The 27,791-nt window shown below is 39.8% G+C and overlaps 2 protein-coding genes across 3 annotated transcripts in view; one reads left to right on the forward strand and one right to left on the reverse strand.

The window, feature by feature from the left end:
- KLF3 (KLF transcription factor 3) overlaps positions 1 to 11,863 on the forward strand; it is a 28,463-nt gene extending 16,600 nt beyond the window's left edge. Inside the window, exons 4-7 of the mRNA XM_068680113.1 lie at positions 874 to 1,369; positions 1,849 to 1,996; positions 6,557 to 6,717; positions 7,859 to 11,863. Of these exons, the coding sequence (XP_068536214.1) occupies positions 874 to 1,369; positions 1,849 to 1,996; positions 6,557 to 6,717; positions 7,859 to 8,040 (987 nt within the window). The 3' untranslated portion in view covers positions 8,041 to 11,863. The remainder of the gene's footprint in view (positions 1 to 873; positions 1,370 to 1,848; positions 1,997 to 6,556; positions 6,718 to 7,858) is intronic.
- A 5,111-nt stretch (positions 11,864 to 16,974) lies between these two features.
- LOC137855698 (toll-like receptor 1) lies at positions 16,975 to 27,791 on the reverse strand. Of its 2 annotated transcripts, none has more exons than XM_068680112.1 (2): positions 27,039 to 27,791; positions 16,975 to 19,672 (listed from the first exon to the last, which is right to left on the reverse strand). In XM_068680112.1, the coding sequence occupies exons 1-2, from the start codon at positions 27,774 to 27,776 to the stop codon at positions 18,419 to 18,421; spliced, it is 1,992 nt and encodes a 663-aa protein (XP_068536213.1). In that variant the 5' UTR covers positions 27,777 to 27,791; the 3' UTR covers positions 16,975 to 18,418. The 2 variants fall into 2 exon arrangements, with proteins under 2 accessions (XP_068536213.1, XP_068536212.1); XM_068680111.1 differs by lacking the exon at positions 27,039 to 27,791 and adding an exon at positions 23,007 to 23,428 and having other exon boundaries at positions 16,975 to 20,965.

Here is a 27,791-nt window from a genome sequence, read left to right on the forward strand (position 1 = left end):
CTTTACAGGGAAGACATAAGGTGGCATTTTGAAGGAAGACTCAATGCTAGAAGTTTTACTCCTAGAAGAAACATTCTGAAATGTTATAGAATTGATTATTAATACCTCATGGCTTACAAAAAAATATTTTTACTGAAATGTGGGCATCATCGTGTAGGTTAAGATTAACTTCAGGTTTTATATGATCCTGTGTTGAGAACTGCTGTCTCCCACTAACAGGAATCTTCTTCCAACACTCCAAATACTTATGCCTTGTACTAGTTTTCCAAAATCAGACTGACTAGTTAGCTGCTTTTTTTTTAGCCTGAAGAGAAAAAGAAGATAGCGGTTTAGAATTTACCTGTTGCACTCTTGAGTTTATCACCCATAGCTTATATAGCTCAATTGTAATTTTTTTTTTATCACTCACAGGCTTCAAATACTTGATTCCTTGTTATTGTGGCAATTGTGAGGTATTGTTTTCCAGTTACTTAAGCAGTTGATTGGGATCCGTCATATGACTTCGTGTTCCTCATTTTATACTTAAGTACTGGGCATAGCACCATGTATCTACTGAGTCAGTTAAGTAATGTGCAACTTAGTATGTGAAAAGCAGTTTTTAAGGGAGAAAAAACATTGAATAAGCTTTGAGGATTTGTTTTTCACCATCTGTCTTGCATTGCTTCTGAAACAGTGAATCAGTACGTGAGTAACTTCCTCTGCGTGAAGTCTTAGGCTTTATTTCACTTTTGTTTAGAAAATAACATTAAAATGTTCTCTTGAATCTTTTTCATTTTGCCTCAGTTTTATTAGCTGTCATTCCTTTTCAGCTGTAGTTTTATGCACATTGATTCATTATTTGATCTTCTTTATTTTTTCTGCTCCTTCTGACAGTCATACCCGTCCAATTACATGGACCAAATGAAGCCAAACAAATACAGCGTCATTTATTCTACACCGAGCATGTTGCACAATAAATTCTACTCAAACGCTGACGGACTATCGAATGGAATCCAGATGGAGCCAGTAGACCTTACGGTGAACAAGCGAAGCTCACCGCCTTCCACTGGAAGTTCTCCTTCCCCCTTGAAATTTCAGACTGTGCACAGGAGAACTTCACCTGGATTGACTCTGTCCTCACCCAGCTCACCTATCAGTAAATTCACGCCATCGCCCCCGGGAGTACAGCCTTTATCTATGCCCATAACAATCCCACCTGTAATGGCTGCTGCTCTTTCACGCCATGGACTGAGAAGCCCTGGAATTCTCCCAGTTATCCAGCCTGTTGTGGTCCAGCCGGTTCCTTTTATGTATGCTCCCCATCTCCAGCAGCCCATCATGGTGTCCACAGTTCTTACAGATGAGATGGAAAGTCCAAGTAGCATGCCAGGTTCGTGTGGTCAGTTTCTTTTTTATGCCCTCTCATCCTGGGAAAATAACTGTATATCCAGGCACCTCTTCATGCGTTTTTCACATTTGAGGAAGTGGAGACATAATTTCTGTTCTTCTAAAATATGCAAAGAATTTACTATGTAAATATTTTACCAAACTTACCATTCTGTTCTATTTTATACCTGCATAAAGGTGTTTATCTTAGTAGACCTACTGAGATTTGAATTGATGAAAATGTGAATTGAAATTTTTTGAATCATAGTTCATCAGCAGATAGCCTAGAACCAGAAGATTTTATATTTGTGTATAAATTAGAACCAGAAGATTTTATATTTGTGTATAAATTGGTGCACTAAGTATAAAGCTTGGGAAGGCGTTCTTTTGCTTTAACTATAGATTTTTATGTATATCCTTTATTAATGTAGCTGCCTATATTTTTGACATGTTGCCTTCCTCCTCTGACCCTTCCCCATACAGTGCCTGTCATTGAGTCTTTCGAGAAGCCTACACTGAAGAAAACAATTAAAGTAGAACCAGGAAGCGAACCATCAAAGACTGACTTCTATCCTGAACGAATGTCGCCTCCAATGACCTCATTGTCTCCCCAGCAAGTAATGCTTCAAGAGTAAGTAGCTAATGGTAGTCCCAACATCAGCAGGGGAACAAAATGCAGTTCACTGCAGTAGTTGCTAATTTGGAGGAGTGAGAGAGTCACTGTGTTTGACATGTGGTAAAATACAGAAAAAACATCCTTCTCCCCCAGCTGCCACAGTGAGATGTGATGCAACTTTTTTTTTTTCTTCTTTGACAGGAGTAGATAACATGTTTCTACATAGCAACCATGTAGATCTGTCATATTTATATAATGCATTTCTGAAGTAAAGCTGCTTCCAATCCTGCTGGATTATACTGACTTATAGGACTGCCAATAAGTCAGAGATATATCTTTAAGTAAAACCAGCATCAAGTTAGAAAAATACATTGAAGACATTCCATACTGATTTCTGTATTCATATGACCTAAAATACCTTTCTTTAAAAATACTCTTTCCACTTTCTTTTCTTGGAGTACCTCTTTGTCTTAAAAAAAAAAAAATAATTGTCTACCCAGTGGAAAGAAACCCCTCAGGCCTACAAGTTCTTTGTACACTCGGTGAAGTTCCATGTTTACCTGAGGCCATTGTTCCACAAATGTTTTTTTTGGCAGCTTAAGTAGTTCCGGAAGCTCTGTCTCCTCTCCAGCCACTTGTTTGCACCCAAGTACCAACTCATTTTGTGCTGTTAGAGCTGTTACTGGGACCAGTCTGTGAACTGGATCACAGATCTGATCAGGTTTAAAGCAGTCCTATTTGCAAAAGGAAGAGCAAGGGCTAGAAAGAAGAAGCTGGTCTGGGGCAGAAATTTTTTGATGGGAAAGGTTTAAATTTATCAGGAATTACCTGAGGAACCATGGCCACACTTCCATTTACTATTTTCCTACAAAAAATTTAGTCAACTTACCAAAGCTAAGGAATTGTCCAGAGTCCAGCTCATTCTTCAGCAGTCACTGCTCTGGGTGGACACACAGGCTGGTGGTGTGGCTCTGGCAGGACATGAAGTTGGGAACTGAGCTAGTTTCATGGTACATGACCTCTGAATCCATTTCTTCCCTTCCTTCCTCTGAGTGGGGAAGAAGGACTCCAAGCCAGACTCCCAAAAACAGTGTGTGAGTGCAGGAACACCAGGTGAATCAAGAGAATGGTTTGGGTTGGAAGGGACCTTAAAGATCATCTAATTCCAACCAGAGAAAGCATGGGACTGGCAGTCTTCTGCATGTCCTTCAGAGCAAAGGCATGCTGCTGTTCCAGAGCTGGCTGCACCCTACACAAGCTTCTTCCAGGCACCCCACCTCATTTTCAAGTCTCTCAGCACCTTAGGTGTGGGTTTCCGGCTGCAGGTTCTTTGCAATTAACTCCGATTGGCATTTAATTTGGTACTTGCACCATTTCTGCCTTTTTGGGCGCAGTGACAGTTAACTGGTTGCCAGCAAGCTTTCCTAAGCAGGATGCTGTTTATTTAAAAGTAAGCTTGTGTTTTCTATTACAATGAAATAGAAAACTTCCGTGGTTACTAGGTGGTGACTTGTCTTCCACAGTGGACACAACACACGCAGAAGCCAGGTCTGTATCTACTTGGAACCAACTTCTGCGAGGTCAGGGATATCAAACACTATGCTTCTGTTCTTTGTTAGGTGTCTTTAAGAAGAGCAGACCAGTAAGTGCTGTTCCTGGCTGATACCACACCCTTCCTCCAGGGCTGAGACTTCTGTAGGCTTGTCACCTGCATTAGTGATTTGCATTGACTATTTCCCAGTGAGTCCAGTTTCCACAGGAAACCCATCCGCTGAGCAAAGAATGTAAAATTTGCTGTAAGATACGAGCAGCATTGTTACATGGGAGCGGTCTGTTCCCAAAGCATCTCATCCATTTGCCCATGCAGAGGCATTGTGTTCGTGGAGAACCCAGTCCTCACGTTGCTTCCTTAACTTGCTTCCTAGCTGTCCTGTAGAGCTGCGGTTCATGTTCATTCCTAAAGCCAGCCTTTTGGAGTTCAAATTCTGCTGTATCTGAAGCGAGCAGTTTGTGTATGACAGTTTCTACCTTTCATCATTTAACAAAATAGGCAAATCACAAAAGTTACAAGACAAGAGAATTAAACCTTTACAAAACTCCCTGTTGTCTCACAGCTTCATCATCCTCTCTCCCAGCATTACGAGCTCGAGTTACACGTTAGTTTTTTTTTTTGTCGTTTTTCATAGGTTCCAACTGCCCAAAGTTTTGACACACATTCAGACACACAGGGAAGTTACATTAAAGTGGTGTAGGCTCAGTCTCACTTTTAAACGGCTGATTTTGAATTAGTTTTTGGCAGATGCATTATGTATATAATGTTGGTGGCATTTCTATAGGGATTGTTGGGCTTCCTAGGATGTTTGATAATTGATGTACCTATGCAGTGATTTCTAAAATCAAACTTCAAGTTAAAAATCTCTGACAAGTATAAGAAGCCTTAGTAACATTATATTCTCATGCGTGCATAAGTGTCCAAATCTAACTCACGCTAGCCATGTTGTGTGGTCTGCTGGTAAAGAAGTAGAAAAAGATGCTGAAATTGCAACATGATTTTTGGAAGATACTCTTAACTATTACATATTGATGCCTACATGGTTAGCCTTGCATGAGTTTGTATCTTGTGTAAGAAGGGACAGAAGAAGGCTGTGCATTTATTATTGACACTTACCTCTGATTTTTGACACTGTCTTAACCATTTTTTTAAAACTGCTGTCCCCTGTCTGAATATTGATAACGTTCTGTAGTCTTACCAGCCTCCTTTCCTCCAAATGGAAAATGAGACAAATATGCAGCATTTCGTGTATGCACTCTTACATCATGAACAATCACAAACGGCATACAGTCAGTACCCTCTTTCTCCATTTTTCCAGCTGTCACAGTGTCCAAGAGTAGCCTCCACACATCAATATTTAAACCAAGTTTGCTTGCTGGGCTAAGCCAGAGCTTCTCCAGAAAGAGTAGTATGGTACAGCAGTAACACTGAGCATTACTTTAGAGAAGCATTTCTCTAGAAGCTAAAAGTCTGTCTCTTATTTAAAAGTATGTACATCTGCATCTAAAATCATTGCCCTGGGTTTTCTGCCATTATGGTATTTTTAGCTAGATTTAATGTGTGCTTGAAGAGTGCATCACTCAACAGTCACAGAAACACCCAAGAAAGAGTGTGGCTCCCAGTTTCAAGCCGGTAACTCTGTAATAACAGAATGAATACTAGAGTGAAACTTTTCTCACTTCAATAATTTCCATCCTGCTGCTGTGGAGGCTAATAGAAACTATTTTTCTTGTTAAACCATGCGCAAACTTTTATTTGCTGTGCCTCATGAGTGTTGTTTCTTTTTCCCCTTTTTTTTTTTTTTTCACCAAAGGACCTTTAGCACATGTCCATGGTCTTGCTGTGAGAAGTAGTCATTCAGCATTTCTGAATATTAGGCCCTAAAGGAACTTGGTTAAAGTAACTCTTCATATAAACCTAGTGATAATTAAATGTAAATCAGCTTGTAAAGAAACTTGAAATACAGCCACTGAGAAAGGACTGGGGTTCCAGAAGGCTTATATCTGTCAGATGCAGGGGCTGGTCTTAGAACAAGGAATACTAATATCTGTACATTATATACTAAGCTTCAGTTACAAGCTAAAAAATAAATTAAAAAGAACCAATGTGGACCTGCTGAACAGATGAAAAATGCAGGTTGCAAGATTCATAACGCCACCTATATTTCTGACAAACATACTTCCTCTTCTAACAGTGACATGGAAGAAAGAACCAAGGTCCTGCCCAATGGTGCACTCAGGTTGTTGTTCAAACAGAAATACTTGTAGTGAATGACAGCTTTTGAGAAGCTCAGTGTATTTTCAGAGATGCGAATGTTTATGTTTTTATTTGTTCTGGAAGTCTGTGTGCAGTTAATACATGTCCTACCTGCACTGTACCTGTGGGCTTCAAAGCAAAAAAATGATGTTTATGAAGGTGGAGAGCCAGCTTTAGACATCCTGTGGGTGTGTTGCACAGGCTAAACTCTACTTTTAGGAATTGACGTCAGTGGTATAGGGAGGCCGCACCCTCCTGCCAGCACCAAACAGGAAATTCTTAATTACTCTCTAAAGGAGTGGCTGGAACAATAAAGATTGAGTTCTGCTTTGAAAGCCTAAAGATACAATTTCTGTAATAGTATGGAATAGCCATTTCCAATTACAAGCAAGTTAGCAGCATTTTAAGGCAGAAGAAAAGCTGCAAATAAAGACAACAGAAGTCCACTATGAAGTCATAGTTTGAAAAATTGTGTTTCACTGAAAAACAGGAATTTGAAGGGTTTTCATCTTTGTAAGTTTTTGAAAAGCTAGTTAGTAGTAAAAATGGCTACATCATGCTGAAAAGTGAGTAAGCATACACAAATATTACTGCTAGAATACATGAAATTTGCTAAACCCTCTTGAATTTTTCGACATGCATGTAATGTTGTTCTTCCTGCCAAGAGACAGCGTGGTAGTGAATAAAGGACTCTGTTATGAATCATATTAGCTGAGGTTTGCTGTGCTAAATGTTTTTCATTTTTAACATTGAACTTAACTTCACAGGAATCACCCTTCAGTTATAGTTCAGCCTGGAAAGAGACCTTTACCTGTGGAATCACCAGACACGCAAAGAAAACGCAGAATACATCGGTGTGATTATGAAGGCTGCAACAAGGTCTACACTAAAAGCTCCCACCTGAAAGCTCACAGAAGAACCCATACAGGTTTGAGCACTGCTATGCTTTTCTTTCATCAAGCCTCTGGTAAAAGAGTAGATTAAGCTTTTAGTTTGTACTAATTGCCAGATTACCACAGGTGTAAACAACAAAATAACATAGATTAGATCTGGCAGTGTTCTGAATATAATTATGGGCTGAGCGAAAGAGAGGATGTAGCAGGAAAAACCCGCGAGACTGTAAGCCAGAGCAGGATCATGCTGTATGCTCTACATTCACTGGCTCTTTGCTCATTTTCTGTCCAGTTGCTTGCAGATTACTCACTCCGCACACCCTGTAAACACCAAATCAGTTCAAATTGCCCTACCATACCTCTTACATCACTGTTAAATTTGACTGAGACTTCCATGGGAGTAGCCGGTTTACAAAAGTCTGGACTGTGTGCCAAAGACAAACAGGTCTGCTTCATGGGGACATGCTAACCACTGCTCCAATAGTGCTCTTTTCTGAGTGCTCCAATGTCCCCATCTCTGTTCTCCACAGAAATGTTCATCGTGACAAGTTGAATGTACATCCAAGATCTTTGCAAACGAGACACTTTTAGGTGAAAGGGAGCCCAGTTTATGTCTGTCTTACATCTCGACACAAGCCAGCCCTTCCTGCACCTGTTTGGCTGCAAATTGGTGTGAAAGAGAGTGATGATCACACATTAGAAATAGTTATTGGGGGAAAAATAAGATTTTAAGTTGAGCTGCTTGTGACAGAGGTGCCTGTCATACATACTACAGAAACTTTAAGAGGTCACAACAAGATTTCTACCAACTGTATTGAAAGATAGCACCAATCCTTTCCCCAACTAATCTACCCTATGAGGTCCTGTTTTTGAAAATACTTGAACAAATGTTTAAACTTTCACACTTCTGGGCTTGATGAGGCAAAACAAGTGCTGATATGGCAGAGGGAGGAACAGAGAGACAATAACAAAAATAAGTTGTGGCAGGAAACAATTTTTGATCTGTTAACTTTGCACGATTTCCAGCACAGAATACTCTGCAGCCCAGCGCTGGTGGGTGGCTTTTTGAATAAGCATGCAAGTACGTGCTGACATTTGACAAGGCAAGAGGATAATTCTGTCAAATAACTGATGTGTTTGTATCTTAAATCCCCACTTCTGTGTTTCTTTTTCCAGGTGAAAAACCATACAAATGCACTTGGGAGGGATGCACGTGGAAGTTTGCTCGTTCTGATGAACTAACGCGGCATTTCCGCAAGCATACAGGAATCAAACCTTTTCAGTGCCCAGACTGTGACCGTAGCTTTTCACGTTCGGACCATCTTGCTCTTCACAGAAAACGTCACATGCTAGTCTGAGTGTCTTCTGTCCCTGACTCCTGTCAACTCTTTTTTTTTACACATGCATTTTAATTTGGGTTCAGCTGGTCTGAATCTCTGAGTTTATACCATTAAAAGCTTACATATGGTCAGTAATAGATGTTATCTAACCCTTCTACGTCCTTGCCACGGGTCAGACCTAAAGAATGTGAACACTTTTTCTCTTCTTTCTCCTGGGGATGCTAAGCAAACCCTTTCTTCAGAGAGTATGTTTAATGTATTCCATTGTGAATAAGGGAATTTGTATGCAAACGGCTTTTGTTGGTTTCTTCGTATAATCAACCCAGCATATACTGATAAAGTAGTAAATGTTACTGAATATCCAAAATGCTAGTCCTTGCCAGAGACTTTATTTATGTGCCCTCTAAGGGATACACTCTCATTTTATGCTCAACAATGCAATGAACGGATTTCCCAACCTTATTGATCTTTGCAGTATGGTTAACACAGCGGTTTTAGAAAGACACCTGATTTAGAAATCCCCTCTACCCAAACAGTGAATTACACAGTAGGAATAAATCTAAGCAATATACTTGACAGAAAGATTGAGTCGTAGTACCACTCACCCCAGTCAAGAAGAAAAATCAGCAGGAATTGGTCTTCACATAATCTGTATCTAAACCAATGTCATCTGTCCTCTGTATTATAGTGTAGTGTACAGTCCTGTCCTTACTGCATAAAGCCCTGGTGGATTTGTTAAATGAAGACCTTGCGTGACACTGTATGTCTGTTTTCTGTGCACCTGTATGGATGGAACACATACGGTACTCTCCTATAACATGGCATTAAAAGATACTCATAGAAACCTACCACACCTCATTTCAGGGATATAGGCTATCCCTCCGTTATCACTCCCCTACATTTCCTTTAAATATTTTTTGCTTTCTGCTGTACCTCAGAAAATAGAAATTGTCATATCAAAAATGCTCCGAACTGTATTGTTGCAAGTTCCACTTTAATACGCTACAGTATTTTAAAATATTAATTCACAATATTTTTATGACAAGATGGCATCAAATACGAAGCACTTCTGATGATAAATTGAGTCATGTATCTTGTTTTGGATAAAAACGTATACCAAACCATCCACTTGACAATTCTGGTCTGTGACTCCAGTAGTCTCTCAGTGCTAGGTAGACTAAGCTTCCCTGTGGATACGTCTGTTGCATTAAAATGTCACATCAGCAACACCTCGCTCCCAGGTCAGTTAGCAAACACACCTCCATAGGTAGAATACAAGTAGTATAAGCTGAATTAAGACAACGTACAGCTGCCCCTAGGAATGTTCTGGTATGCGGAACACCACTGAAAGGAAGGTTTCTGTCTTTATTAGCTGGCAGATCATGGCACTACAAGGAAACAGGATGTGTTTGTCTAGACTCTAGCACACCATGGAGTTTTTGTTCTTTCCCCTATGTAAGGTAAACACCATTCCCTGCACTGTAAACATGATGAAGTCAGATTTTCCTTCCTCTTGGAAATACCCACTGGGAAATGGAGGGTTGTGGGGAGGAGGAAGTTGATAAAATCCTCCAGGAGGAGACAGGTGGAGTGTCCATCTGCAGGTGGGTACATTAGGACCAATGGAGAGGAACGCTCTGCTTCTATATCCTGTGGAGTCCAACGCCAAGCTGAAATATTGCAGACGTGAGACTGAGTGTGAGGAGCCATCCCTTGCTGACAGGGTTTACCAGGTGTTCAGCTGACACATGCCAGTTACAGTAGAGAAAAAGGGGAGAAACGTACTCGTGGTGATTGCTGTAAAATGCGAAGTATTGTTCAAATTGTGTAACAAATCTTACGTATGGGAATATACAAAACCAGCAATTTTATTTAAGGAAGAGAGCCCTTCATCTGTGCTCTGGAAAGGGCAGAATGGGAGTTTGCAGTGCTGGGCTGGGGCTGATTCTGCACAGCTTTTATGAAGATCCATATGCTCTGTTACCTCACCCCAAATCCTCAGGACTTCACTAGGACTCACCCTGATCGGTTTAGCTCCAGAACTGAAAACCTGGAAAATCAATTGGTCCCTGTTTGCTCGGCTGGTTTGTTACTAACATTGATAAACTTGCTGCTCTCGAGCAGCTGTTTTAGAATGATGATTATCATTGGATTTTCATTCCTTATTTTCAGTGGTAGCAACATCGTGAGGAGTCAGAAATTGCCTCCTTCATTTGGCTCAAGATTTTGATGGTAATTGATAATTGTAGACCTGTTGCTGACTGAGGGGGGCTTCCTGGAACTTCGGTAGCATCAAGCACAGGTCTACAGCCACTTACTAGCTTTTATCTTGGGATGAAAACAATTCTCAACGATTTTAGGGGAAAAAGTAGGTGAGATCCTATTAATCTGTAAGTGGGTTAATGGAAACTGATGCCATTTTTAGCTTAACAAATGCAAATGCCTAAGATTTGGGATGCTTAAGCAACATTTCTTTCCAATGCTTGATTTCTCTTTTAAGGCTTTTGCAAGATGTTTTCTTTAATCTGTTGTGGGTTTATTTTATTATTTTAAACTAGAAATATAAAATCAGATACCTTAAAGGCTGAACTTCTTTTTACCTGAGAGTCACTTTGCAGAACTTAATCTATTTTATTTACTACGTTCATTCATTAGCCTATGTACCTTTTTTCCAGAAAATATTTATGATAATGGTGGGGACAAATACAGTGGAGATGCAATAGAACTTTGAAATGTTTTTAGCTATGTGCCTTGTGATTTAGGACAACAAAAAATTAAATATTAAATAGAAATATTTGAGATTTTTTCATGTAAATGCCTTGTTTGTACAATTTTTCACTTGGGTCTATGGTGTCTTTGTGGAATGTCAAAAAAGTCACAGGCAAACAGGATTTCATCTTTTTGCTGAAAAACATGCGTTTACATCTTGAGTGACTCGTTGACTCATTTTAGCAAATTTTGATTTGATGGGTACCATGAAAATTTTTAATATATACAACTAAATACTTTTTAACAGCCGGTATTTCCATCTATGACCTAAAGAGAAGCCGGTTTAGAAAAGATTAAAAAAAAAAAAAAAATCCTACAGACGGTGTATTTCAAAAAACATCTTTCACTAGCAGTGTTGCACTGTGCAGCAGGAAACAAATAATACTTTTCTACTAAAAAGTTCCTGTTGAAACCATTTGATTATAATGGGTTACTAGTTTCTATGACAATCGTATAAAGCTAAGCAGGTGTTACAATGTGGTTTATTTAAATGTACGCTGCTGTGCTGCAGTGGTATTTCTAATGCCACATTTTGTCCAAATACTTTGTCGTCTCTGTCAAGGTTAGCAAAATACAGGTGAATACAAATCCATTTTACATATCTTCAGAGGGCTACACCAGTTTTCATTGTATTTTACAGATATTAGTACTTCTCTGCTATTTATGTACTTTAAATGTTAGAGGGTCAAAATAATCTTTCCGCTTAGCATCTCTCACCTGCAAATATAGCAGGGGTGTTATATTTACTTTAATACGTGTATAAACTATGCAGAATTTTTTAATAAAATGTAATATATTTTATAAGCTAATAAGACTGAATGGGTAATTAAAGGTTTCTAGTGTACATTACTATAACTTGCAAATATGGAGACATTTTGGTAATCTTTCTTACTAAAGATGTGAATGTTTAATGTACTTTCACTGTTTCTACTTTGGTAGTCCAATGGGAATTCAGTAATGACATTTTGTCATGTCAAACTGTGAACATAAATTTGTACTGTACAGTCCTCATACTATATTTAGTATAAAATACATATGTATTATACTTGTTAATAAAGCCATCAGAATATTATTTCTGGTCATGTCATAATCTACTATACCACAACAGATAGTTACACATGCACAACGTTCATTAATGTGTCAAAGGAAGTGTGTAAAATTGGTACTGAATAAAAATAACAAGAACCTACCCTTCCCCCCAAGAAAATCCCACCCTATGAGAGTCTGTAAAATGTGTTTAAACACATTAATTTCTAATCCAAGGAGCCTGCCATTAAGAAGTTCAGGACGAGGTGATTACCACACTGAGGTGGGTTGGACCTGCTCAATGTCAGTGCCTTGCAAAGGCCACCTGCAGCCCCTCTTCCCTGCAGACCCCTTTATGGGCCAAGGTGCCAGAAGGGGGCACACAGGGGACAGGTAATAATAATAATAATGTGCAGACCGGACCAAAGCATGATGGTTTTCTTCAGCACACGTGAAAGGCCCCCACATTGTGAACCTAGGTGTTAAGGCAGCCATTTGAAGGGAGAGGGAGAAATTTTGGAAGCTGTGGATGCAGATTTGAAAATAAATAAATTCTCTATGGGCAGCACTGAGCAGTGCTCATCCCTTATGCACACGCCTTTAAGAAGAAGGACACAGCTCTTGCTGTAGCAGACTGCCTTCGAGCGCCTTCCCCAAGGGCCTCTCAGTGAGGTTATCTGCAGGGTATGTTTGGTTTCAACACCGCTGCCTACCTCGTGAGGTACACCCAGCAAGACACTGCGAGAGGCTGCAGGAACGGCTTCAGGACATGCCTGCTCGCCCCATGAGTAGGAAGGTTTGTCATCAGCTGCTCTCTGTGGGGCTGCCCAGGCCCCCAGGAAGCCCCCTGGCTCTCTGACATGTCTGGGGATCAGAAGGTAGCTGGGATCTGCAACTCTGGACCAGCGCCACGTCATGATCTCCAGCCTCAGGGGAGACTTAAGAACGCTTCTTAAGCTTGCTTTGAGGTTTATGCATCGCTGAAACAGTGCAAAGGTGACAGAGAAGAAGCCAGGAACTTGTCCAATATATTAATGTGCGCCAAGCAATCTAAAAGCAGAAACAGATGCTTTCTTCTTCCAGTCAAAACTAACACAGCAGCTAATGATTTTACCAAGCATGCAAGTTACTTACTTGGTTAAAATCTTTCAGGAAATACTTCCAGCCATCAGGTAGTCTTGGAGGGGGTAGAAAGGGAAATCAAGGCACACATACCCCAAGTTGGAGCCCTGCACTGGAAAAGAGGCTTCTAAATAAATATGTAAAAGAAGTATGGGTTTTTGTCTGTCAAATTTACGGTGAGCAGAACTGAGCTTTCATCACTACGAAAGAGCATGGTTCTGGAAGGGCTTCCCAGGGTAGGACAGGGGTGATGACATGCATGTGCCTGCTCCAGAAGAGTAGGCTCCTATTTTGTGTGAAGAGAACTGGCTTCCTCCCTCAGGGGTATGAGTGTATGATGGGCAGCTGAGAAGTGGACCACTAAAACAGGGTTACGGGCCACCACAGCAGCTCCTAGATGAAAGTAGACAGCAAAGTTAGGTATGTTTTTTGTTTGTTTGTTTGTTGACATTGGTTTGGTTTGGTTTTGGTTGTGGTGTTTGTTTGTTTTCCCAGTTAATTGGTGAACTCTATTTTCACATGACAAAACTGAGTACTCAAAAAATGAAATATTCTCAGTGTTGTCTCAAGTAATAAAAGGGATTGACGTTTTCAGTTTTATGACAACATTAAAAAATCATATAATAATGTTAATCAGCTTGAAATTTTTAGAAAGAGGCAGTTTCTTCCCAACAATGCCTCAGATCTCTGATATTTTCCTTGCATCACACATTTTGTCGGTGTTGCTAAAACAGGACAAAACCAGAGGGCAGTAGGGTATGTTATTTTATATGGAGACCATGTGTCATTTGTTTTACTGGCTGGAGATAAAGAGATTCTGTCATACTACTGGAGAGCCTTTGACCTACCAATGCAATGGAAGTATATACAGTGGTATAGACCAGAACAATGACTGTGACTCTCAAGCAAGCTAATTAAGACTTTACTCTGCACAGATGTGACTTTGTCTGACAAGTTTCTATTACTCCTGTGACAGATGCTTTGGATTTTGTGCCATTTAGCTGACAGAATCACAAACACTAAATATAAAACATCCCAGAGCTTAAAGTCTCTGAAGATGTTCAAAAAGGAAAAACTGACTAAATTTGGGGCTTTCTGCTTCTGGTCCCATGTGTTTCACCTCAGCAAAAGCAGAGCCAAGCGCAGGCCTGGCCTAGGCCACCAGGCTTTTTTTTCCCAGGGGGGCTATGGGACTACAGGCCGGAGGATGCCAGGGGTGGATTGTAACCTTCTTGTGAGCTGTGAGATCACTTCTGGCACAAAACTGAGGGCAGCCTGTGTCTTTTTAGAAACTCTGGTGGATGTCAAACACCAGCTAGAAGTTTTGACCCATCCTCATAAAGATCCGGTAGGCCATGAGACGCCAAGCTCACACCTTCTGGTGTACTTTGCTGTAGGAGCCTATCTCAGCTCCAAGTCTCTGGATGCTAAACAAATATATAGCTGAATCTGTCTCTACAAAAATGTGTTTTCCTAGCAACTAGGGATTTTTAAGATAACTGTTCCATTTTCTCTGAAGTTATTTAGGTTTTTTGTCCTTCTCTAAGTGTCATTGCGTCCCTTAACTTTCTCATCTCCGTTCTTTCAATAATTTATATTTTGCCACCAGAAAAAGAAAAATTGAGACATCTAATGATATTTGATTAGAGCGAATGGTTATCCAAAAGTACAGAAAGGATGGTATTTATTGCTCCCAAAAACTGCTTCAATTAGATAATGGAAAATACATGTACATACTGAGTCAATAGGATCAGATATTCAAGGAGTGTGTTATCACAAAGAAGTATGAGGTAATCATGATTTGGGAGCTTTGACACCTCACCTGCAATTTGATCAGAGGGCCGGGCAGAGTTTGTGATCTGCTCTGAATAAACTCCATGAATATATGCTCTCTACACCCTACTTATTAGGAGCAAGCTATGGAGCACGGGACTGAATCACCACCACTGACTCAGCAGGAGAGCTGCAACCAGGAAGATCGTCTCCCGACCTGGGGAAATTCCCTCGTCTGATGTATTCCACACACATCTCAAGGGGCTCCTGAGTTTTCTGGACCAATATGATCATTTGTTTCAGTTTTGCTAGTGAAAAATGTGTGTATTTTCAGCATGAAGTGGAAAAATGTGTTGTACGTATTCTAGCGTGAGCTTTCAGTTTTAGGAAACGGTCGGTGATAATTTAATCGGCCACTGGGTGTCACCCTTTATCTGAGGAAAATAGCAAAATTTACGATGAAGAGATTGTACTTTAAGAAAATACTTCTCCGCGCACATTTAAGAAATGAAGCTGCTACATCTGTCTCACCTTCCACCACAGCGTCTGATCCTATCACACAGAAACCTACTCAAAGATTCGAGATTGATTTTGTGTCCTTACAGTGATTTTTAGCCATGAAAACACATTTAACGTATTCTCTATAGTTGAAATTCTGGTTTGACAAAACATGAACAAAGTCGATACATGATGTTGCTTTCATGTGTGCTTTCAGGCCTGTGATTGCAGTGACAGCAGTTCTTAAATTCTTTTTTATGAAAACAGATGTTAGTGTGACAATATTTCAAGAGTTTAACCAACTATTCATATCCTGTAAGTTTTGAAAACTCTCCAAGAAACAACTCTATGAACACGCTTTGCTTAATGAAACCTATGAAGGTTTATGTAGAACCTAATTTTCTACATTTGGTCAAATCAAAAAAAAAAAAACAAACTTTATGAATTCACTGAACAGAAACAAGAGCTTTAGGGAAGGGGGAAAAAAGTTCCAACAGAGAAGTGATGAGAAACTCCATTAAATGTTAAATTAAAGAAGAAAAGAACCCCAAAGTCTATTTTACATGGATACAGGGTACGCTACAGTGTGCAAATAACTAAAATTCTTGGTAAGGGTATGAAAGATTTGTGAGGTAGGAAGGACAGAGGATAAAGGGCACTCACAGGGTTAATAACTTGAAACAATATACTTAGCAAACCTGAGAAAACAAATAATTTCTTTCACTTTTACTTATAACTTCAGTTTCAGAACAGTCTAAAATACGAGGCAATCTTCACAGGCCCAGAATACCACACACATTATTTAGTATGTTTAAAAAAAAAAAAAAAAAAACAGCTTGCTGACTGCATTACATTTATGGAGACCGGAAAGTCTGATTTGAGAAATCTTACTTCTTCTTTTCTCATTGTGTAGACAGGGCAATGTGTGCTCATTGCAAGATTTCCACTAATTATGAATGCTAGTCATATCCTTAGACTTTAAAGGTTTGGAGGGGAGAGGAAGAAGCCTGCTATTAGGGAGGAGAAGAGGTTTTCTTGTAGCATTCTCAGCTGCAAAGCTCAGAGGAGCCCTGGAGAGGTATCAAGCCCCTCACCAACTTAATGCATCGGCCTATATTCCTGAATTATTCCTTAAGTGTCTGAGAGCTGTAGAGCATTTCAAACCTTAAATTATAGGCATACTTTGGCCATAGCTATTATAAAGCAGACACTAAAGTTTAGGTAGACAACTGCTTAATAGCAGACAGCAGTGTTATTGAGGAAGCAAATATTCTACACCAAGAATGGTGTTGTACAGTCGGGGGAAACTTGCTAAGAAGGAAATGCAGCAACTCCAGCTGTGCCTTCTGGCTGCAGCTCCAGGCTGAACATCAGGGCTTTTGTGGAAAACGCCCTGCAGCCAGCCATCACAGGCCGACTGACACATGAGCTCTGCTATTCGTTTCCAGTGCCTGTTCCCCTGGCTGCTGAGTGAGGTTTCCATGAAGCACAAGTGACCCAAAGGGCAGGGCGAAGCCTTGCTGACATGACCTCCTGCAGAGCCCTAAGCTCCCATGTGAACATCTCCCCTGCTTGTAAATAGCCTGCTTGTCAAGCACGCCACATCCACCGGCTCCCACCAAAGTTCTGGGTGGTTAGCAGCCTGTGTTAGGGATCACATCCTCCTACAGGCTTACTCACTTCATATGCCACTCACGGTTGCGGTCAGAAGGCTTCTCATTTCCATCAGGTGGTGTGTATAATTACACAGCTCCTCGCCACCAGTGACATGACACAAGGAAGTTTAATAACAGGTTTTTTTTAAAAAATGAGACATCTATTAGGTTATCAAATTAAATCCAAGTACAGCAAATAATTAGATGCCTCCTATCAACAAGTATCATTAGTTTAATTAGATTGATTTTAGCAGAGAGGTTATTTCCCAGTGAAGCACACGCTTTTTATCCTGAAAGGTGACTCTCAGTGCCTGGTGATGAAAGGGCAGGATAACAGAGTTCAGTGAAACTCTATAGATAAAAGGGGATTTACCTCAAAACATCAGCCTCCTGAGTTTAAATACTTAATAGATGACCTAATTCAGTGACAGCCCTGGTAATGCAACTCTTTCACAATGGTTATGCAAGTTCTGCTTCCTATTTTCAGTAAGAGGGGCTTTCCTGCAATATTATCACATGGTACACATTCTGAATACCTACGAAACCACACTGCGAAGTAGGTTACTTACTAGCTGATCAAGAGAGATAGTAATAAAATACATTTTATAATTTAACAGAAGAATTACAGTGGTGTAACTGAGATAATTTTTTTAATGAAATTGTAGTAGATTGAGACATCTGGTTTTTTTTTGTTTTTTGTTTTAACCCTTACAGTTGAAAGAGTTCATAATAAGAGAATATATTACTGAAGTACTTACATATAGCTATACTTCTGAAAACAAGCAGCCCAATACGGCTTGATATGAGCACAGCAGAAACAGTAATATTATAACACAATAAAACCCATAAATTCAGATATTAGCTATTATTTTGAAAATAACCAATAGCAAATTTTATGAAATGATTGCTTGATGGGTAAATCTATGCAAGCGGCAATGTATGGTACAGCAAAGTAAGAAGGATATTAAACACGGATTAATGACTCCAACTTCCAGCTTTTACCCAGGGCAGTCTCTGTCTGTGATCAAGGGAAAGATTTCCCAGAAGTGAAAACAGGCTTGGAATAAGTTGCAGGGAGGTCTGAAGGTGTAGGAATACTGTACCTTTGGCATCTGTTATGCTAGTATACACAAATGGACTTAAACAAGAGTTTTCTTCTTGTTTGTATTATTTAATTAAACCTAAGGAAGAAGACCCCTACCATCTTAATTCCAAAACATCCCTGCCAGAACAAAGACTAAGTACATGACTTTACAATCCCAATGACATTGAACTTTTGTTGCTTTCAAATATGGCTAGAATCAATGGGAAACATCCAAAGCAAAGCCAACACAAGCTTGGAAAAAAAAAAGAAAAGTGAAATTACTAGGAAAAATCCTTTCTCATCCTCTAGTCGATGATGGGGAAATAAGAGAAAACTTCTGACTACTTTCACAATTAAAATAAGCAGTAGTAATTTCCATATGCTTCACAACTACATTTTGCTACAAACTCAAAATATTTTTTAAAAATATGGAACATTCATTAACACAACTTAATGCAGGACAGTCAAGTCACTTAATCAGAGGCTGAGTTATACTATCAGTAAAAGTAACATCATTTTCCTCCTCATTTCCTTCAAATGACATTGGCAGGTTAACGTTAATAGCTGCCCTCAGGTTAGCCCAGAAAAGGGCACGCTTGCTCCTCTCCTTTGGCCACTCCAGGTACGTTCTCTTTGCCATGAGAGCCTTCAGCTTGTGGTACCTCGCAGGGATAATATACTGAGGAATAGGCTCCAGCAAAATCAGGATCAAGCTGTTGCAGTTCTCACTGAACAACTTGTGATGGGCAAAGTAGAGCTCGTAGTGACACCACTCGCTCTGCACAAAGTTGGGAGACAACACAAAGATTGACTTGTAGCTCTTGTCTATGCAGTTAATGATATTCTCCACAATGCTCTTGCCGGGAACAAAGTTTCTCTCGTGCTGGCACAGCTGGACGCTGCCCTCCCCCTTCTCCAGGTTCGGGATCAGCTCGGTCTTCACCCACACGGAATCGCGCTCGCTGTAGGAAATGAAGGCGTGGAACTGCAGGACGGTTTCCCGCTCCTCGGGGCACTCGTGCCAAGCTCTGCGCTTCGTCTGCGTCCACTGCCACAGCATGCGCACGTACCACGGCACGTCCAGGTAGATGCACAGAAAGGCCACCACCCCCACCAGCACCAGCGTCAGCAGCAGAGCCGTCACAAGCAACAGGGTCGCGTTGCAAGCAAGCTCCGTCAAGTGGAAGTCCTTCAGCTGCGTTCCCTTCAGGTCCTCGGGGTACTCGCACACGTATGCCTCCGGCCAGCCGGACAGCTTCCCCCCAGACTGCCTCTCCAGACGCACGAAGGCCTGCAGTTCACAGGAGCACTTGAACGGGTTGTGCCCGGCTTCCAGCTCCCGCACCCTCTGGCAGCTCTCAAAGAAGTCGGCGGAAGGGGTGAGGATCGAGTTCATCTCCATATTCAGGATCTCCAGGGCCGAGAAGCCACCGCACCCCGGCAGGTCGGCCAGCCTGTTCGACGCCAGGTTCAGCTCTTTCAAAGACTTCAGCTCAGCAATCCCCTGGGGGACGCTGCTGATCTGGTTGTTGTGTAGGTCCAGTTTGTTGACATTGACCGGCAAGCACCCGAACACGGACTCTGTCAGCTGGTTTGAGGACAGGTCCAGCTCCTTCAGAGACTCAGTCCATTGGCAGTGCTCCTCGGCTCCATCGGTACGCAGCAAGTTGCTGCTCATGTCCAGATAGCTCAGTGATTTCATGTACCTGGTCATGGAGCTCACCTTGGAAAGGCTCTCAAATTTATTCCTCCTCAAAATAAGTAACTTCAACTCTGCCAGAGTACTACAATTCTGGAACAATTCATCTGTCAGAGCATTGCGAGAAAAATTTAAATATTGAAATGAGCTTGCTCTCTGCGGACAAAGCATGTGTGGCATGTATGCATCATATATTGTCAAATTGGCAATATTCATCTCTGAAAACCACCTGTATAGAATCTTCTGGTTGAAATAATAAACCTTATTACGAACACGCTCCAAAGTCAGCGCTTTCATGGAGACACCCAAAGACATTACTTGTTCCAGAGAGCTTAAGAAGGGTACAAATTTATATGCAGTCAACCCTCCTATTGGTCCCCGAAAAATCAAATTTCTCACAGTCAGATGCTCCACAGGTGAATACCAAATAAGCAGGAAAATTTGCAAAATGATAGGCCATTCTAAATCCACAGTGTCAAGCATCAGAGCCGTTGTCTTGATTTTCTTCAGAAGCGTTAAAGCAGGAGAGGGGAAATCTTTGTAGCTCAAGGTGTATCTTACATTAACTATTTTTAAGTTTTCTGAAGTGCTCATCCCATCATACAAGAGGGAAAAATTGAAGTTTTGGTTTGCTGAAAAAACAATGTGAAGGCTCTTTGTATTTAAGGCTGTTAGACTTTGAGGCTTGTACAGAGAAAAGTTTTCCAAGGTAAGGAAGACAGTGTTCAGTTGTAAATGTGTGATGTATCCGAAGTCTGACCTTCGTATCATTGTGGCACTTAATCCTAGATATTCCAAATGAAACATGGTCCCAAATTCCTGACAGATGGGCAAGACAGTAAAATTATTGAAAGAAAGATCTAAATGTCTAAGACATGCAAGCGTTTGACAATAAACTTTCCAAATGTTATTATGAGATAGATCTAAGTATTCTAAATCTTGATTAAAAATGAAGACATTAAAGTCAAGCTCTGTAATTAGATTATGAGAAAGATTTAATACCTGAAGGTCAGAAAGAGAAATAAATTCAGAGATACTAAGTTCAGAGATCCTATTATGTGATAAATCTAATACACGAGTATGGAGTGGAATGGTTTTTGGAACATCAGTTAGCAAAAGGCTTGAATAGTTTGCAATGAATTCGTTTTCCACAGTTGGCTGGACATTATTCCAAAGTGTGAGTGTAAAGACACAAGCAAAGATATAGATATTTGTAAGGGATCCCATTATGCCTTCTAGAATTATCTTGGTTCTTTAGAGAAACTCAGAAGCATATCTTTGTTTTTTGTTCAATATGTCTCAGTGAGAAGTCCAGCCCTGTGAAAAGAAAACACATGGAATTTTCTGAATTTGATGAATTGTTGAATTTGTTGTTTATTATTAAAATAAAATTCAATACAAAAAATATGTAATAAATATATTTTTTTACTTACTTTCTCTAAGTTATTACCAATCCCCGCCCAAAATTCCAGTTATTGATTTTGTCAGTTATGTAGAAAATAATAATAATTTGTATATAATGGGAAGAATACAATAAGAGGCATGTTTTAAAAAAATGCAAAGATGTTAAGGAATTCAAATTTCTCAATCATCTTAAAAAAATTGACACAGACATCAATGCATTTAGGAGTAAAATAGAACACAACCAACCTCCCATCTGCTTTTTCCCTACATCCCATGTCCAGACACATCTGGTGACAGAACTCCAAAAGGCCCATGGACCCTCACAGGAACCGGTGCAAAAGAAACCTTTTCCCTCAAGAGCTAAAGGATATTCTTTACACCATAATGACATAGGATATGGCCATGCAACCCCTCCAAGTTTGCAGATCAAGGAAGTACAAAGACATAGGTGTCCATTTTTCAAGTAAGACAAGGAGCTTGAGGACCAATTTTACTGTCTTGTTACTATTGTAATGCCAGTATGTACAAAAGCATGCTAACAGGAAAACCACAGCATAACTGGAGAATCCATATGAAGTAGCAGTACTCAAAAGTTGAAAGAAAATACTTAACACTTCAAAGACTCCAAGATATTCTAAGTGTCCTAAGACATTTCCTACATTTTCCAAAGTATTCCATAGTTGCCAACTTGACAAAGAACCTCCCCAGAAATGGTGAGGAATGAGGAATCCAGTTCCAGAGATCAAAAAACAGAATGACTAAATGTTTGAGCCTATCAACAGCCTACTTAGACTCAGAACAGCACCTGCTCTACCATGAAAAACCATGCTTTGGGCAGTACTATTGTGTTATCTAGACAAGACAACATAGACACCACAGACAGGCAGCCGGATGTATGAATGACTCACCAATTCTTTTAGAAGACAAAGAGCCCCATTTTTTTCCTCTGCTGATTGTGTGGTTGGGGTATTTGGAAAGGGGAGGAGGGGGAGGGATTCTTCCTCTGTGTAATCTTTTGGTAATAAAAAATAAAAGCCTATTTTCTGTCAGTTCTGGGTGATAATACATGTTAGTCCCTAGTGATTTGATTGCCTGATATCAAAACTCTTTCCTTTCCCTTCTAAATCTTCTACCAAGCTTAATCAATTTTTTTTTCCAAATAAATAAAGCAAAAATATGTGTAATTAACATATAGAGCAATATAAGAATGAATCTTATATGCTTATTTTAGCATATAAGAGCAATAAAAGAATGAATAATTAAAGTATAAAATTTCTGGAGAATCAAACTGAGAAGTCAAATTCTATCTTTCAGAAAGTTGTACTAGGCAATCCAAGCACAGAACAGATCCTAAATGAAGCTGAGATGGTTGGTCAAAGTACAGTATCACTCGCAAGAAGAACCAAGATTACTTTAAAGAGTAGCTGACCCTGTTCTTCAGACATTATTCCAAGAAAACCCTCTTGAATCAAATAAAATTTGGGGAGATGGGAAGTCAGGAACAAAGCAAGACTTTTTTTCCTGAAGGAACAAAAAAATAAAATAATAATAATAAAAATACATTCTCTGGTCCATATATAGTTTACTATATACACCATGCTGTACAGTGCAAGGGACAATCCACCCTGTAGAGCAGTGAAGTGTGCCAAACTCAAAGAACAGAGTAGATCTATACAGTGAAGCAATATTAAGGATCAGCAGTAACCCATCCAACACTATTGTATGACAGTATTAAATTAGAGTTGGTTGAGTATGAAAATTGCCTTTTTTTTTTTCCTTTCTTCTGTGTTGAAATTCAACATACAAATGAGCATTTCCACTGAAATTTCAAAATGCAATAATATCTTCCCCTGGTGAAGAAAGACAACACCTGAGATCTGATGGACTCCAAAACACCCATAATAAAAAAAATTAAATGTAAATAAAGTAAAATAAAGTAGGAAATATTACCCACCTTTTGAGCATTGAATTCATCTCCAAGTGAAGATCCAGCATAAGGCTTCGGCATACTCAGTTAACAACCTCAAGACAGATTTTCAAGCACATGTAATCTCCAAGCTGGAGAATCTTATACAGGATGTTAATTCCTTAACTACTGTGCCAGCAAGTAGAAAGAACAGTTTTTCATCTGTAAGCTACATAATTCCAATAAAGAAAAACATTTCCCTGCAATGCAGGTATTAACAGTACAATGAAAGGAAAATTTTAGCAGTTCAAACTCAAAGTACATTTACTTCTGCAATATTTACCTAACTGTATGGTTTAGGAAGAAACAAACCTATCCGCAGTACAAGATGTTCCCCAAAAGCAAGAATATTTGAATAATTCTGCATTTCTAATTTCACGTCTGTATCTGATGGTTACACAGATGTTCTGGAAGTTCATCAACTGCATCTCCTCTTTTGCACGCACAGAAAACAGGAAGCAGAACTTTCACAGCCAACTTCTCTTTGTATCAAAATCTCTTGCAGAGATCTACCCTCCTGAGTTAGTTTCCCCAACAAGCAGATTAGTTGATGTAGCACATTAACAGACTCCAAATCTAGTAATGGGGCAAACTGATGCAATTCAAAACATTTACAGGTCCGTCATCTTTACATTAGATATGGCTTGGATGGTTAAATCAGGGAAAACTCACATTGTACTTTAATTCAGAAAACTGGAAAAAAATAATAATCTAGAGATAGTATTTTCTATATGAAAGCTGCAGAGCAGCCATGAAGACTAAAGCCATAGAGGGCAATCTGGGAATGAAGGAATCCAATAAAGCAGTCATTCAATTAAAGTTTTGAGCAGGAGCATGAGCCTAGTGAACAAATCAACAGAGCAGAGAGTCAGTGCACTTCAGAGGCACATGTAAATAACCAAAACCAACATCTCATTCCCATGAGCCTCCAAACTAACACAACATGCTTCAGTAAGATTAATCAGAAAGGAAGAAAGACGCCAAGATAAATAAATGAACAAAGGTTCGTTTTGTCTTAATAAATTTTAAGATTAAATTCATGACGTATGTAATGAATCCCTTGGGTATGAGCAAACTGGGGCATCTTGGATGACTCTGGACTCCATCAAAAGCTTACTCCCCACCACGAAACAGCACCTTGGAGGAGACTTGAAGGCAAGAATGTATTCAGCTACAGAAAGAGGAGAAGTATGACAACTAGTTCTGCCAGGTATATCTGAACCTTGCATTAGATTCCTTTAAAATTTTTCTTTTGCCTTTCCAATTTTGCAAAGAAGAATGTAATCTTTTTGCTTTGCTGGAAGATTTCTGGCTTTCAATTTGAGATTGATGAGTAAGATAGTCTTGCTAAAACCTGCTGACAGCAAACCATTCTGCTTTCCTCAATGCAGTGATCTGAGTAACTCATTACAGATTGAGACACCTGTGACCATAGACAAGGCTGGGGATCATGAATGATTCTGTCTGATTGTCAGCTGATATTGTTTTTTCTTCATGTTAAAGGAGAGGTTCCCACTGGAGAACATTAATCTATCAAAATGAATAGTCTAAGGCACTTGTTGACACAACAATGACAGTTTTCTTTCCAGTATAACTGTGGAAAAATCTTTGCTGTGTTGACAAAATCAAATATACCATCAGCTTTCTTCAGAACTGACTCCAGCGCACACAGGGTTGTCAAACGGAAAAGTACCCACACCTTTATTTATAATATGTTTAATTTCCTTACCACTCTTCTTTAGTAGACATTAAAGTACATTCAAAATGCAGTTTTGTACTGCGTAAAATACAATTTTGTACAATTGTACCATAAAAAAAATTTGAAACTAGTGAAAATAAAACTGACACTCCTAAATACCTTTGTTAATTCATTAGGGACATTGCACAATGTTATTTTTACCAACACATTCAGCAAAGGTTTGTTTGAGGGAGGTTTCAGTTTACTGATTAAGCCATTTTGCATGATAGCAAAAACTAAAAAGCAGTGTGTACCTGTTCACACATCCTGAATGTAGCAGGTAAAGACCACCCTTTCTGTCCTGAACATATCTATACTCATGCAGATACCTTGTTCCATTTGTTAAGATTATACTGCTGTATTTTGGGGTGGTTCGTTTTTGGCTTTGGTGAAGTTTTTTCTTTTTTTCTTTTTTTCTTTTTTTCTTTTTTCCTTTTTTTTTTTTTTTGTTGGTTGGTTTTTGTAGCTTATTCTACCAATGAGCACTTACTTTCACAAACAGCCCTTCCTCCATGTATATCTCACACATCTGCCTCTATATTGTGTTTACTTACCTAGGGAGGAACTGCAACTACACTCAGCTGAATATCAGAAGCTATTTAGGACCAGTGCTGTCCTGAAGGATCAAAGGATTTCCCCAATAGGAACTGATAAAGGGAACTTACATTGCAAAACATTGAGTTAAAACAGCCAGAGCAGTTAGACTCATCCAAGCACTTACAAAAAATTAACAGTTACCAGAAGTTGCAAGTGGCTAGGTCAGTGTTTGGTCATACAGAGGACCTCAACTTCAATGGCAGTTCTTTCATAGTCACAGCTTACTCCCATGGGTCAAGTAGGCAAAATGAATGCTAAATGCCACCACAAGTTAAACTGAGCAGAGATTTACCACATTTAATGCCTAAGTCTATTTTGCTTGGGCAAAGACAGACACCAGGATTGAAGCATGGAAATCAAACACAGCTCTCAGCAGGGCAACCCTCGTGTGCGTTGTGACTTCCATTCTGTCATAGTTTGGTTTCCTTTATGCTACACACTACATAAATACATATATGTATATATATGCATGTGCTTTTCACTGCATTCTGCACATTTTCTAGGTTTTGGAGGGTGGTTAACACCCACATTATCAGTTTTGTATGTTGATATTGTTCTGCATGTGAAATAGCATTCCTGCTAGTCATTGAGATGACTAGTCAAACGCCAGGAATATGCTGATATGGTATCTGACATCAGAATATATTTACATACACCCTTTTTTGACGTGTGGGAGCTACCTTCCAGAATGTGCACGCACAGCTGCCAGAAAAAAAGTCTGACAAGGGATGTGAGGCTAACACATGGCCCCACATATGGGAAAAAATCCTCCTTGGACTAAAACTGGTTTTATATAAAGTGTTCGGAGTATGACAGAGGCTAAACTAATTATTTCAAATATCCTGATATATCTCTTGAGAAATCTCTGCTGGGGAATCTGAGAAACTGGATGCAGTAATTCACAGCACATGTAGCTGTTTGGTCAATTATTTGGCACATAATGTAAATGTAGATAATCCTTCTGACTTGTATCAGAAACAGTGTGACCAGCAGGGCTAGGGAGGCGATTGTCCCCCTGTACTCGGCTCTGGTGAGGCCGCACCTCGAGTACTGTGTTCAGTTTTGGGCCCCTCGCTACAAGAAGGACATCGAGGTGCTTGAGCAGGTCCAGAGAAGGGCAACGAAGCTGGTGAGTGGCCTGGAGAACAAGTCCTACGAGGAGCAGCTGAGGGAGCTGGGCTTGTTCAGCCTGGAGAAGAGGAGGCTCAGGGGTGACCTTATTGCTCTCTACAGATACCTTAAAGGAGGCTGTAGTAAGGTGGGGGTTGGCCTGTTCTCCCATGTGCCTGGTGACAGGACGAGGGGGAATGGGCTTAAGTTGCCCCAGGGGAGTTTTAGGTTAGATGTTAGGAAGAACTTCTTTACTGAAAGGGTTGTTAGGCACTGGAACAGGCTGCCCAGGGAGGTGGTGGAGTCACCATCCCTGGAAGTCTTCAAAAGACGTAGATGTAGAGCTTAGGGATATGGTTTAGTTGGGACTGTTAGCGTTAGGTCAGAGGTTGGACTCGATGATCTTGAGGTCTCTTCCAACCTAGAAATTCTGTGATTCTGTGATTCTGTGTGACTTTGTGAATAGAGGCCTGACAATTTGTCACAAGATTTGAAAAATCTCCATCGTTACACAGCAAGTTGCTGCTCATGTCCAGATAGCTCAGTGATTTCATGTACCTGGTCATGGAGCTCACCTTGGAAAGGCTCTCAAATTTATTCTTCTGTAAGATAAATATCTCCAGTTGAATTAATGTATCACAGTTCTGAAAAAGCAGATCGGTTAAATCATTGTTTATAAAATTTAGGTATCTCAAGGGACTGTTAGATGAAGGACATAGCATATGTATCATCTCGGATCCTGCTACTGTCAAGGCTTCAATGTTCATGTCTGCAAGTATCCGGTACAGGTCATCCTGTGAAAAGTACAGATCTGTGACTAAAATGTTCTTCAGTGCCAGTGCTTTCATGGAAGTACCCGAATACCTGAAGTTATATTTTTCAATGTTCGACAATTGCGTAAAATTGTTGATATTGAAATATTCAATGGATGATTGCCATATAGTCTGAAGAAGTTCAAGAAAAATATTCCAGTCCACTGACACATTCGTCAGTGTCAGATTCTGTAGCCTGGAGCCTTTTCCGAAATCAGACAACAAAGTTATTAATTTTTTTACATTGCTATTAGTGATTTGTGACAATGACAGGCTTTCTGTAGTGTTTTCTATTACAACCCAATTGTAATCAGCTTTGGACCGCTGATGATGATGATTATACAACAGTGGAAGGCTCATGATGTTTTTCTCAGAACCACCTTCTGGAAAATTATTAGAAACAGGTGTAAAGAGTTCATCTTCCACAGACAGGCTGATATTGTTCCAAAAAGTTAATACAAAGAGACACTCATAAACAAAAAAGTTCTGGAGATCTCTCATTTTCTTTGCCGTACT

This window comes from Anas acuta, chromosome 4, assembly GCF_963932015.1.
Source record: "Anas acuta chromosome 4, bAnaAcu1.1, whole genome shotgun sequence".
In the NCBI taxonomy this organism is placed as follows: domain Eukaryota; kingdom Metazoa; phylum Chordata; class Aves; order Anseriformes; family Anatidae; genus Anas; species Anas acuta.

What these genes read in the sequence shown, in the direction of transcription:
- LOC137855698 (XM_068680111.1), bottom strand. Translation starts at nt 20,875, where the DNA reads ATGGGATCCCTTACAAATATCTATATCTTTGCTTGTGTCTTTACACTC.